This window comes from Calidris pugnax, unplaced genomic scaffold, assembly GCF_001431845.1.
Source record: "Calidris pugnax isolate Ruff unplaced genomic scaffold, ASM143184v1 scaffold1, whole genome shotgun sequence".
Classification (NCBI taxonomy): Eukaryota; Metazoa; Chordata; class Aves; order Charadriiformes; family Scolopacidae; genus Calidris; species Calidris pugnax.
Genome location: NW_015090800.1, coordinates 1,656,260 through 1,670,702, shown reverse-complemented (window position 1 = coordinate 1,670,702; position 14,443 = coordinate 1,656,260). Strand labels below are relative to the sequence as shown.

General features: G+C 41.4%; 1 protein-coding gene across 1 annotated transcript in view; it reads left to right on the top strand.

Moving 5' to 3' along the window:
• Positions 1–14,443, top strand: part of PIK3C2G (phosphatidylinositol-4-phosphate 3-kinase catalytic subunit type 2 gamma) — a 240,142-nt gene that overhangs the window by 14,644 nt on the left and 211,055 nt on the right. Inside the window, exons 4-5 of the mRNA XM_014937275.1 lie at positions 4,486–4,568; positions 10,112–10,269. Coding sequence (XP_014792761.1) covers positions 4,486–4,568; positions 10,112–10,269 — 241 coding nt within the window. The remainder of the gene's footprint in view (positions 1–4,485; positions 4,569–10,111; positions 10,270–14,443) is intronic.

The following is a 14,443-nucleotide window of genomic DNA, read 5'->3' as shown; positions in this document are numbered from 1 at the left end:
TTTGTAGCAGCAAGATCAGTGTGGTCACAGGAACTCCTTCAGGCAGAAACAGCCATGTCAGGGTAGAAAGAGAGCCAAGGCAAGGGGCTGGCAACTGAACCTTGAGATGGCAAGAAAGAGAATATAAGAGTGAAAGGAAGTTGAGAGAGGGAAGGGTAAAAAAAAGGCCATGAAGAAGTAATTCATTGTTAGGGGCTGGGAATTTTGGAAAAGATAAAAGGAGCTGTAGGGTGACAGGCTGATGTAAGACTGTCAGAGTGGCTGGAAAAATGGAGCACCAGAGCAAAAGAAAAAGAACGAGCACAGATTGGATTGGTGAGATCCAGGATGAGTAAATGATGCATCTGAGTAGTAGGAGATGAGAACCAAGACTGCAGACAGAGTGAAATGGAAAGGATGCTGAAACACGGAGACTAGTGTTGAGATAGGTCATAGGTTTGCAAGATGAAATATTCAAATTGCTGAAATCATACTGTCATGATGATCTGTTGGATGCAGTTGGATAGTTGTTGGATGCTGTTGGATGCAGTTGTGTAGCCCTGGGCTCTATTTAATGCGTTGCAATCAAAATACATCCAGTGTGAGAAAGGAAACGTTCATTTTCTCTGGCCTTGTCATCACCAAGTCAGATGTTCAAAAACACTGAAGAAACTGTCTTCATAATGTCCCTGTGAAAAGAGATCTTATATTCTCCATATTAGAAAGAAAAATGAAATATAACCTAAAAAGCATCCAATAGATTTGTCTGCTCCATCTACGATATTTAGAGTCTAATGTTTTCAGAATAGTTAGAAAGACTGACTTCTTCACCCAAGCCCAATCATCAGACAAAACTTCATTATTTCAGTTTGGGTGCTCCAGAAATTAGAAATACACAATTAAGTGTTCATATTTTGAAAAGGATGGTTCAGGTGACCTCATTAGCATCATGTGTGAAATCTGTGGATTGGAAAAGATAGATTGCAGTTGTCCAGGGATACACTCTGTTCCTTTATCCCTGTTGTCATCAGTTTTCTTCATATGCAATTCTCTTTCATTCACTGCACACTTTCAGATATTGGAGTCCTATAGAAAAATAATGTGTGATCTTGTAATTAATATTTTACCTTTATATGCAATGGGAAGAAAGTAAAGTTTCTGGACACCTGAAAAGAGAAATGGCAAAACTAAATCTTTCATCATATGATTCATCAATGACGTTGGGACTATATGTCTAGTATGTACACCTCTGCCACCAGAACAAATTTGAGTTGGTTAGCAACGGTATATTAGTTCCCTATGTGTAGACTATTACTAGTAGAAAATTAAGTAGACTAGTAGCCTATTACTAGTCTACACCGAATTCTTGTTTGTCATTAGGATTCACTCAGAAATGCTGCCAGCAAAGCTGGAGAGAGGCAAAGGGCTCCTGTGTTACTTCTGTCTCCTGCAAGAGAGGGTCCAGATACTACCTTTGTCCATCCAGCTCCTTTTTGCCGTACTTTAGTAATTACTTAATGACATTCTTCTTCAAGCCATGAACTTGAGGATCCATAGCCATGTCTTCATGGCCAATCATCCTTTCCCAGTCTTGGCTCTCTCCTTGTGTAATTCCCCTCTGTTCCTCCTTTGTCAATTCCCAATTACAGTTTTGCTCTTTTAAGATCTCCAGGTCCATTCAATGTCACGTCCCAGCCTTACCTTTTCTTACCTGTGGCCTAGTTTTTTCTCAGCTTTTCATTTATCCACTCTTTTTTTTCCATGCACTTTTTCCAGGGCACTGTACCTGCTCTGTAATGACAGAGCTGCAGGCAGAAAAGGAACCTTTTTGTGTTGCTGGAAGCAGCAGGTTTTCTGCCTTCCCTCATGTAGGAGTCTCCATCCACTGCTCCTGTAGGGTAGGCTTAAATTGTCCCTTCTTTACAGCACAGGGCTTGGGTGATCCTTAGCTCTGTAGGGTCCCAGTCAATCTCCTGTTCCTCCTTCTGGCTGCTCACATCCTCCAGCAGCTCCTTCGCTGGTGGTTTGGTGCTGTAGCCAGAGCACAGCTCCCACCAGCGAGGTCACTGCTGTCCCCAGCCCCAGGGAGAAACATCAGGCAAGCCCTGCAGCCAGATACCTGGGTTGTAGCATCCTTCCTCTGGAGCTTTGTGTGGGTCAAAGTCTCTGCTGTCCACAGGGGCAGTTTCTGCGCCCCATGATGGCGGTTGCACCACGTAGCATGTCTCCACCATCGCTGCGTAGTCATCAGTGCAGATTCTGGGCTCCCTTTGCACCCCTGCTGCAACAACTCTTGGAGCTTTAGTTGCCTGCTGTGCTCTGTGAACTGTGCTCCTGGCTGTAGAGCTCACCCACAAAACCAGCAAGGTCTTTCTGAGCTTGTTCCAGCTTGAATTCCTCCATCTGGAATGTAGGGGTACACAACATCCCAGATGCAAACTTCCTAGAGCTGTATCAATTTATCTCTTTGTAAAACTGCCCACCCTGGTGCAAGTGTGATCAGGAATGTTGTTGTTTTTTTGTTTGTGTGGTTGGTTTTTCTATCACTACATAATTTTGGGAGGCCATTATTGTTATTAAATCATTTGTCATTTCTAAATAGTGAACCTCCACCAGAAGTTCTTATTACTGTCTGCTGAGATGAATTGTAAGGTGGGTGTCTAACCAAGGTGGAGGTGCTATGTTTTCAGTGACTTCTGAAGAAGCTTTTTCAGCAGTTCTTCAAATTGGAGGCTGATGGGCTACTAATTTGTATGGCTAAATTTAATTTCACTCTGTTATTTCAACCCTCAGTCTTATCCATTGTTTTTCCTACCAGACATTTCAATTTTTCCTTCTATTGATGATGCCCCGTTATTATCTTAAGCATTTAATTTCATTAGCACTCTCCTAATGCTTGTGCTACTCCATACAATGAGACCCAAGACTGATGGTATCTATAAAAGGTTTGTAACTTCTGAGCTTTCAGTTCTGCCATTGTGATCTCCCCACTAGACAGCTCCCAACAGATCTTTCCTCTTTTATACTCCTCCCATCTTTTAAACTGTGACTACATTTTCCCAGCCTGCCATCTTTTCATGCGTATTGCAATTCCTTGTCTAGGGGAAAAAAAAAAATCTTAAATTTGGTTTATTATTTATTAATAATTTTTTTACATGCTTGTATATAAATCATTATTAAAATGATAAAATACACCTTTCATCATATCGCAGTTTCCTCTTCTGAGACGTGACATTAGTTGCTTCTCTTTCTGAATGGGTTTAAAAGTCAGTGTCTCAGCTGAGACTTGTGTACCAGCAGAGCAGGCTGGCAGATAAAATAGTATTATTTTATTGGTATAGTATATTTTATTGGTATATAGTATTATTATTATGGTGTTGGTAGACAGCAGGCTTAACATGAGCCAGCAGTGTGCCCAGGTGGCCAAGAGGGCCAATGGCATCCTGGCTCGTATCAAGAATAGCGTGGCCAGCAGGAGTAGGGAAGTCATCGTGCCTCTGCACTGGTGAGGCCTCACCTCGAGTGCTGTGTTCAGTTCTGGGCCCCTCACTACAGGAAGGACATTGAAGTGCTGGAGCGTGTTTGAAAGGACACTGTAGAGAGGTTGGTGCTGGTCTCTTCTCTCAGGTAATTAGTGACAGAACGAGAAGGAATGGCTTCAAGCTTCAACAGGGTAGGTTTAGATTGAACATTAGGAAGGAATTTTTCACCGAAAGAGTGGTCGGGCATTGGAACAGGCTGCCCAGGGAGGGGGTGGAGTCACCGTCCCTGGCTGTGTTTAAGGGATGTTTAGATGCAGTGCTAAGGGACATGGTATAGGGGAGGACTTTGTAGAGTAGAGTAGATGGTTGGACTCGGTGATCCCAAGGGTCTCTTCCAACCTCAATGATTCTATGATTCTATGACAGCCAGGACAGCTGACCCAGACTGACCAAAGGGCTGTTCCATACCATATGACATCTGCTCGGCAATGAAAGATAAGAGGAAGGAGGAGGGGGGTGGGAGGCATTTGTTTTTATAACATTTGTCTTCCAGAGCAGCCTCTGTGCATACTAGGAGGAGGGGGGTGGGAGGCATTTGTTTTTGCAACATTTGTCTTCCAGAGCAGCCACTATGTGTACTTGCTTCCCAGGAAGTGGCTGGACGTTGCCTGCTGATGTGAAGTAGAGAATCAATCAGTAGAGTCATTTCTGCTCTGATACTAGGTGAATTTTGAAAGCTTGGTTTGGAGTTCCTTATATTCTGCACAGAGCAGAAAAAACTCATTGTTAAACCCAGGGTAGTTGATGTTTTGTGAATTTGCGTTTTTTCTCTGAAAGCATTTAGAGTGCAGTCAAAATGGGGTTATTTGTGCTTATTTGGAGCCCATCAAGTCAGGGGAGGGATGATAGGGCATGAAAGTTAGTTCTCATGGAACCAAATGCAAGGTTAGTGTTATGCTTCTCCTGCTTCTGTTGTCTCAAGAACTGACCTCTGTTTCTTATGGTGTCGTCTTGGTATTTTTAGTTTCCAGGTTGGTCCATCCAGCTGGTTGAAACAAAGCAAGGAAGTAATGAAAACACAGTTGCCTTTTGCAATGCAGTGGAAAAGTAAGTAATGAAAAACCTATATTCAGCCAACTATGATGTTTCACTTATTTACATTAATTGGACTAGTTATCCTTGTGTATTGGTTCTGGCTGAGGTGGAGTTAACTTTCCCTGCTTTTATTAAACTATCTTTATCTTGACCCGGGAGGGGTTTTTTTCCATCTTATTTTCTACCCCCGCATTGTCCTGCTCATTGTGTATTGGTTCTGGCTGAGGTGGAGTTAACTTTCCCCATAGTGCTGTGCTTTGTACTGGTAGCTAGCAGGGTGCTGACCACACACTGGTGTTTTGGCTGCTTCCAAGCAGTGCTCACACAGCATCAAGGCTGTCTCTCCAACGTTCCCCCCTCATCGGTGGCCTGGGGGTGGGCAAAATCTTGGGAGGCGACCTGGGGGTTCTAGTTGACAAACGGCTGAATATGAGCCGGCCGTGTGCCCAGGCGGCCAAGAAAGCCAATGGCATCCTGGCTTGTATCAAAAATAGTGTGACCAGCAGGAGTAGGGAGGTGATTGTGCCCCTGTACTCAGCACTGGTGAGGCCACACCTCGAGTATTGTGTCCAGTTCTGGGCACCTCAATACAAGAGAGATCTCGAGGTGCTGGAGCAAGTGCAGAGGAGGGCAACGAAGCTGGTGAAGGGCCTGGAAAACAAATCGTATGAGGAGCGGCTGAGGGAGCTGGGGCTGTTTAGTGTGAGGAAGAGGAGGCTGAGGGGAGACCTCATCACTCTCTACAACTACTTGAAAGGACACTGTAGAGAGGTTGGTGCTGGTCTCTTCTCACAGGTAATTAGTGACAGAACGAGAAGGAATGGCTTCAAGCTTCAACAGGGTAGGTTTAGATTGAACATTAGGAAGGAATTTTTCACCGAAAGAGTGGTCGGGCATTGGAACAGGCTGCCCAGGGAGGTGGTGGAGTCACCATCCCTGGATGTGTTTAAGGCCCGTTTAGATGCAGTGCTGAGGGACGTGGTGTAGGGGAGGACTTTGTAGAGTAGAGTAGATGGTTGGACTCGGTGATCCCAAGGGTCTCTTCCAACCTAGACGATTCTATGATTCTATGACAGCCAGGACAGCTGACCCAGACTGACCAAAGGGATATTCCATACCATATGACATCAGCTCGGCAATGAAAGATAAGAGGAAGGAGGAGGGGGGTGGGAGGCATTTGTTTTTGCAACATTTGTCTTCCAGAGCAGCCACTATGTGTACTTGCTTCCCAGGAAGTGGCTGGACGTTGCCTGCTGATGTGAAGTAGAGAATCAATCATCTGTTTTCCTTTGCTACCACACACCGCCTTTGCTTTTGCTTTTATTAAACTATCTTTATCTTGACCCGGGAGGGGTTTTTTTCCATCTTATTTTCTACCCCCGCATTGTCCTGCTCAGGAGGGGATTGATAGAGTGGTTTGGTGGGCACCTGACATCCAGCCAAGGTCATCCCACCACACTCTGCATTCCCGAACAGTGCCATAATTCCAGTATCTACTTAAATATGGAAATGCTCCTAATTTTGATTTAAAGATAAAAATGCACAAAGGAGTGTTAATTCCAAATGTATTTTCTCCCTTAGCTGCCCCCTTTATCAGTGATAAGTACATTTAATTCTTAGTGTTTATGGTGTGGGAATCTTAAGATACTATTTTCTGCCATTGTCTTGGACAACATTAGTGCCCATGTAGCTCGGACCAGGAAAAAGGAATTGGAGGAATTGACTGACTGAAAACAGAATTACTACGTCCTGTCATGATGAAAAGTGAAACTTAGCAAGCGACAAAAACTCCTTTAATTGTTGTTTACAGTCAACAGCGTGGCTTAATGGGATAGAACTTCTTCTTTCTTCATCTTCTTCGGAAAAAGAAATTGTGTTGAAATCCGGGAGTATGAAGACGTACAAGTTTTTAGACCATCTGTGCAGATTCATTTTCCTTTGTAGATATTCGCTGATCGCAGTATCAAGTTGTTAGCACAAATGCAAGCTTTTTTTCCCCCAGAAAAGTAGTTGGAAAATGGAATACTGCTTTTTTTTTTTTTAATTAGACTTTAATGAATTGACTCTATTCAAGGTCAGCCAAGCCTGCTTCTCTTAAAAGAAAAAAAAAATAAAATCCCAGTTTGATGCTGCCCTGAAATTAAGAGTGAATATATTATATATTCATATGGAGTGGATGGTCAGCTTCAAAACATACTCTTTCACATACATCTCAGTTTTCTTTTTTTCCACAGTTCATCAGTCTGAACCCCAACCAATTCTACCCACATGAGATGTATGAAGGCACATTTCACATGAGAGGCTTTCTTCTCAGATATCCAGATTTTTTTGATGTCCAAACATTCTACATTTAACTTTGCACTTTAATTATAGAAAAAGCTTTCTATTGATTTTATTTTTTTTTGTGAATAAATGACTGCATTTACAGGGCTAAACAGATTAATAGAATTAACCCATTCTTGTTTTGAAGTGACTTGTTTAGTGTGCATCACTAGCAAATACTCTTAAAAAGAAAATAAGAACAACCTAATTATAGAAAAAGCTTTCTATTTATTTTTTTTTTTTTTTTTGGTGAATAAATGACTGTATTTACAGGGCTAAACAGATTAATAGAATTAACCCATTCTTGTTTTGAAGTGACTTGTTTAGTGTGCATCACTAGCAAATACTCTTAAAAAGAAAATAAGAACAACCTTTGCTTTTCTTCTATCAAATGAATGAGAGAGCAGTCTGAGGATAAAATGTCACGGGGGAAAAAAAAAAGGAACCCTTTGCTTTTCTTCTATCAAATGAATGAGAAAGCATTCTGAGGATAAAATGTCATGGGGAAAAAAAAGGAAAAAAAATGCCATAAATTTGGAAATAACTAACATATTCAGTCTTGCCAAATGAGCATCCTTACAGTCCCCAAAGAATCTCAATAACTGGCAGTTTTATACATCAGAAGCAAGATGTATAATTCAAACTCTGTGTCATGCAGACTTGCACCTCCAGCATGTAGCTCAAATAGAAACCCATCATGTGCTTCTCTAGGTAATACTTGTACAGGTAACAATCTATAATTGAAACATTTCATTGTACACAACTGTAAAGCAGTTTTCAAAATTGCTTTATCAGGTTACTTCTGCAATTAAGGACACAGCTACAGTGAACGTTCATCCACGGGTAGCTTCAGAATACATCCTAAAGTGAGTTTGATACCAGAAGATGCTGAGCTGGTAGTTTCAGGGTTCAGTGCTGCAAAATGTGGAGTTCCTCCACCTCCTACTGACTTGAAGGATGTGATCTGCACCACAGAGAAATACATAGTGTTATGAAATTCTGTGAAATAGCAAATCTCTAAAAATGTTAGTACTTTCTGCGTATGCGGAGTCGTTGCAGCACTGAAGGCAAGTACCACAAGAATTTCTTCATGTAATACTTGTGTAGTACTTCAATTACGCCTTAGAAGACCTAACCTTTCAAAATTGTGTGATGGGCATGTTTTGTCCACCTGCTCAGGCCAGGAGCCCTTTGATCACTTGATAACAGTAGATGGCCACGAATGAGCAATGCTTTCTGGAACCGAATGCATTTTTGTCTGAAAAGCATAAAATGTAAATTTCTGTCCCCACACTCTCCTAAAATGTAGATAGTGTAGGGGTAAGGGAGGAAGATGAGGTTCACTTAGTTTTGAGATGACTGCCAGGAAGTTGAGGAGGTGATCAAGGGTGGGTTGAAGGAGGAGGGAGCCAGACTCTTTTCGGTGGTTCCCAGTGAGAGGACGAGGGGCAACGGGCACAAGTTGGAACATAAGAGGTTCCACTCAAATATGAGAAAAAACTTCTTGACGGTGAGGGTGACAGAGCCCTGGAACAGGCTGCCCAGGGAGGGTGTGGAGTCCCCTTCCTTGGAGATTTTCAAGACCCACCTGGATGCTCCTGAGTAACATGCTCTGACAAGCTCTAGGCAATCCTGCTTCAGCAGGGGAGTTGGACTAGATGATCTCTAGAGGTCCCTTCCAACTCTAAAAATTCAGTGAAATTCAATGATTCATGCTCCTTGTGTGCACGTAGCCCATTAATTTGATGCTGGAGAGAGAGCAGTGAAGTTTCTGGTCTTATTCAGTCTTTGGCCTTCTTACACAAACAGGTTACGAGAGTGAATTTGGTGATAGGGGAAAGCTTTACGCGTACCTTGCTCCCAAAGAAAATAGATTGACATCAACTACATAGGTCAGCAAAGCAGCCTCCCTAGTATAATGATTTTTTACTGTGAGTATAAATCTATCTCATACTGGAGGTATTGTCAAGCCTCATTTCCTCCTACCCCACTGAAATATCATGCCCCCTGGCTTTTCATTATAAGAATCGGTTTGCTTCGTTGGATTATTAATTTCAGAAGCCTAGGCTTTTTTTTTCCCTTCTCATGCTATAGAAATATATGGCATAAAAGAGCAGTTGATACTGTTCTTTAAGAGACTTGGGCGGCAGCCTTGAGGCAGGAGGTAACGTAGTAATGAAGAACTTTATGTGAGAGAACTATGGCTGAAAATACACTGTAATCAGAGACGGTATAAAGCGCTGCCAACTCAGAAGCTCCAAAAAAAATACACTGTAATCAGAGACGGTATAAAGTGCTGCCAACTCAGGAGCTGCAAAATGCTGCTTGAACTAACAAACAAAAAAAAAAGAATGCAGTCTGCTTCGTACAGGATGCCTGACTTTAGCTACTAAAATATTCTGGACAATTTGTGAAATGTGAAGCTTCAGCTGGTACAATATGTACCCTTACCTGCAGCTGCAGAGTGTATTTGCTTAAAAAGCAAGTTTAATCTCAGATGACAGGCACAATAGCTGTGACCAGTGTTCATTAGGAAATGGTACCTCAGGAGGAATTAGTTTCTGCAAGTCTTTGGTAATTGGAAGGAGGATGGGCAATATATTTTATAGGTAATGGTATATCAGAGGGACTCAATGACTGTAAAAGTTACTGTTCTCTACAGACATTTACATAAATACCCAGGGTTTTGGTAATGAGGATTTCAGATTGGATTCTAGAGCACTATGAAAATAGGGACTTCTTAAGATTTTGCATAGAAAGCATGTTCCTGTATTCATTTTGATAAGCTGTCCTAGTCGCAGATGTCTGTGCACATGTGCTTAGTTAGTTTTATGTTAAAACTCTATTATTTAAGCACATACTTGAGCACCTTCATTGAGCACCCTCATTTGAGCACCTTCAGTGTACACTGAAGTCTGTGTTTGACCTCAGTGAAGCCCAAGGAGTTTAATGTCAGTAGTGATTCTGTGAAGTTCATGAAGAATTTTCTGATGGTTTTCTTATAAGTAAAAGATGTAGTTATATGTAGCAATGTGACATGTTTTTATCTCACTACTATATGAATATAAAGTTTGAGTTGCTACCAACTTCCCTGCTGTTTGCACAAAATTTTATTCCGCGCAGCTCTCTACGTAGTATTATTATAGATACTTTGTAGAATTTCTGCTTTTTTCTTATAAGACAGCTGAAATGCATACCTATTTAGATATAATTTCATCGTGTGTTCTTTTCAGAATAAGGAACGCCTATCCTGCTTTTGACTTGAAAACAAACACCGGGAAAATCTGGAGTGTTGCAAGAAGGTTCCCAGACCATATCCTTGGTGAATCAAAATTCAGAATCAGTGTTTGGACGGATTCTTCACCGTATCCTCTGCTTCTTACACAACGTGGTAAGTGAATGAGGTGTACACATCCTTCTGCAATTCAGTTCCGTGGAGATGATAACAAAATATATTTATTATCTGGAAAGATACTTGGAGAGCAAGCCTTATGTGAGTCTTGAGTGCATACTTTGCCAAACTATTTTGCTATATTTACTGTAAAATTAAAATCGCATTAAATATCAAACTTTGCTAATGTGTAGATCTCTGCTATAATCACAGTTGGGGCCAATTCTAGTAGTCTCAACTGGACTCAGTTCCAACTTGGAAGGAATTTAAGCTTTTACCTAATTTACAGTGTAGGGATGGTCCATGTATAGTTGTGGAGATTTTCATGGCCTTGACTCTGTTTCTGAATCCAAGACTTAAGAGTCTGCAGTCACTAAGGCTCCTCTGCACTCAAGGTTGCATACAGGTCAGGGTAAGTATATGTTAGTCATAAAATGAAAGGAGAAATTCCAACTAACTGGGTGGAAAGAAAAGGACAGTAATTAAGAATTGGAACAGTTTTCCCACAGAAGTTATGGAGTCTTCATCCTTGGAAGTTTTAAGATCTTACAGGACAAAGCCCTGAACAAACTGGTCTAAATTCAGTGTTGACTGTCCTCTTGTGCACCCTGTTTCTGTGGTGAATGGGAGAATATTTAATTCTAAATTCTTAAGCCACATATGCAAAACTGAAATACATTAAATCTTCTTCCTTCTCTATTCCTCTGCTGCTTCATTAAGTGATAGTCTTTTTTTTTTCTTAAGTGAATAATTTCTTCAGTTCTCAAGGAATTTTTGGGCTGTAACAGGCTGGGTATTAGTTTGTTTGACAGGTTGAAAGCTGAAAATCCAAAGCTCGACAGAATGTCAGCTAACATACATTAAAAAAAAAATAATCTTCATAAATAAGGTAGCCAAAACTTACACATTTATTCATACAAGTTTGGTTGCTTGATTTGGGACTATCTACATAGTTATTGGAAAGCCTAGAAAAGTAGCAGGTTGTATCATCTAGAACCAGTCTTTTGTGGATGCCATGAAACAAAGGGCCAAAGATAGAATCATAATATAGTTTGGGCTGGAAGGGACCTTTAAAGGTCATCTAGTCCACCCCCCTGCAATAAACAAGGACATCTTCAACTAGATCAGGTTGCTCAGAGCCCCATCCAACCTGACCTTGAATATTTCCAGGGATGGGGCATCTGCCAACTCTCTGGGTGACCTGTTCCAATGTTTCACCACCCTCAGTATAAAATTTTTTTTCTTTATATTTACTCTGAATCTACTGTTTTTTAGCTTAAAACCTGTCCTATTGCAACAGGTCCTGCTAATGTATTTGCCCCTATCTTTTCTGTAGGCCCTCTGTAAGTATTGAAAGGCTGCAACAAGGTCTCCCTGGAGCCTTCTCTTCTCCAGGCAGGACAACCCCAGCTGGAGCCTTCTCTTCTCCAGGCAGAACAACTCCAGTTCTCTCAGCCTGTTCTTGTAGGAGAGGTGCTCCATCCCTCTGATCATTTCTGCGGCCTTTCTCTGGACTGTTCCAACAGGTCCCGCCTTTCTCTGGACCCGTTCCAACAGGTCCCTGTGTCTTTCCCGTGCTGAGGGCTCCAGAGCTGGATACAGTACTCTAGGTGGGGTCTCATGAGAGCAGAGGGGCAGTATCACCTCCTTGGACCTGCTGGCCATGCTTCTTTTGATGCAGGTCAGGATACAGTTGTCTTTCTGGGCTGTGAGCTCATATTGCTGGCTCATGTTCAGCTTTTCATCCACCATTAATCCCATTAACCTCAGTAGAGCACACATTGCTGGCTCATGTTCAGCTTGTCATCCACCATTAATCCCATTAACCTCAGCAGGACTGCTCTTCATCCCTCAGCCTGTGTTGATACCAGGGGTTGTCTGACCCAGGTGCAGAGCTTCAACTTCGCTTTGTCGAACTTCATGAGGTTCACATACACCCACTTTTTGAGCATGTCCAGATCCCCATGGATGGCATCCCATTCCTCAGATGTGTCAAATACACCACTCAGTTTAGTGTCACCTGTAAACTTGCTGAGGGTGCACTTGATCCCACTGTCTATGCCATTGATTAAGATATTAAGCAGTACTGGTCCAGTATGGGCTCCTGAGGAATGCCACCACTTGTCAACCTCCATCTGGACACTGAGCCATTGACCACTACCCTCTGGATGCGACCATCCAACCAATTCTTCATCCACTTGAACAGTCTACCCACCAAACCCATATCTTTCCAATTTAGAGAGAAGTATGTTCTGGGGGACCGTGGCAGATGTGACCATCCAAACAATTCTTCATCCACTTGAACAGTCTACCCACCAAACCCATATCTCTCCAATTTAGAGAGAAGTATGTTCTGGGGGACCGTGGAAAAGGCCTTACAGAAAGCCAGATAGATGACATCTGTAGCTCTTCCCTTGTCCGATGATGTAGTCACTCCATCTTGGGACAGTTGGACCAGAAGGCAACATTTCCAGCACTTCTATTAGCTAGGCAAGGGATCTACACTGAAGTTCCCTGTAATGCAAAAGTCTTAACTACTGGCAAATATTTTACTGTATACATTTACATTTTACTGTATACATTACATTTACCCTACAGATTGTTCAATTTTCAGTCTGCTTAACTTTATTTATAAAAATGCTTTAGAAGATACAGCTAAAACCGAAGGGGATATAAGAAATAGTCCCTATCCTAAACTTGCTTACAGACTAAGTAAAGAATCAGATATAGTTAAAATGGGGGGAAGGAGTACACTTTTTTGCCCCATCTAATATAAAGAATTGTTCAGTCATGCAAAAACATTTGGCAAAGGGAAGGGAAATGGGTCTACTGAGTGCCAGTGAACAATACTAGCAAGTTTCAGATTTTTTTTCCAATGAGTGACCTGAAAAAAGCACGTTCTAATTTTAATTCAAGATTGTGTGCTGTTCTTGTTTTTTCGGTGTGTATAAATTTAGCAAACAGGAACTGCAGTTTACATTGCAAACCAGGTATGACAAGTTGCTTAAGACAGCGAGTTGTCAAAGGGCTAGTAGGACTAGTTGTCAAAACTAGTAAAGCTGGTAGGAAAAGTTTAATTGAAGTGGCTTTCTGAGCAAATGAAAAACGCCTTTGCAAAGAAAATGAAAATTTTCAGAAGGAACTTTTGAATCCAGTGGCGCATTTTTTTTTCCCCTGGGGAAAATTGAACAAAAGCAAAAAACCTAAGCTAGCTATGGTAATCAATTCTGGTTGGTTCAGCTTTGTTTTTGTCACAGCTCCCTCTGCTAGAAATGTTAGCTGTTTTTTTCAGTATCACATTCCCATAAACTTCCTTGCAAAAACAATTTTGTATTTCCTGGGTTGTTCTAGAATAAGAGAGTAGCCCTTCTGAAACAGGTTTGTGGTATGAATAGGCTGCTGTGGGCAACTGGGTAATTCAGAACCCCATTAAATCTGATGAAATTGGTTGGTTAGGCTCAGTTTGAACCAGTTGTCTGAACCTGGACCAGTGTAAATTAGTCAACACACAAGTCTGGGTTACAAGTTTACTTTCTGGGGATTTATATTTAACTGTAGGTAGTTTCCATTTTTATAGCAAAAAGTTCACTCAAAGTTTCTAGTAAGAGCTCTTATGGCCTCTAATTTTGAAGCAATAAAGAAAAACTATAAATGAAAACTGAAAGAAGAATCTACTTTGGCTTTTCTGCTTTCAGCTACAGACAATGAGATTGCCTGAAGTTGTGGAGGAAGTCTAGACTTTATTTTGCATTGTAAAACCATCTTCTTTGGTTACATGAAGACTTTTCACTGAAGAGTCAGATCTTTTTTCTGCTGGAGGGAGGTGTCTCAGACTTGCAGCATCAGTGCTGGTGCAGTGTGCTCTGCGTGCCTGTAAAGACTAAACTTATCAGACACGTTTGCAATTTGACCGCCAGGTTATGCAGCTATTCTTTTCCATTTTTTGATCAATTCTTCAAAAACGGGCAGAGAGGAAGGCTATTGGCAGGGTTGAAAACTGGCTTAAAAAGCTGAAGTAGCACTGGAGAAAATTCTCAAAATGCTAGAATATTTCTGTACAGCAGATTGTACAAACTGACATGGGCCACCTTAATATGTATGTATTGTATATAATAATATGTGATGTGAAATATTTTTCTATACTATTATAATATGACTGTGCATAATATAAATC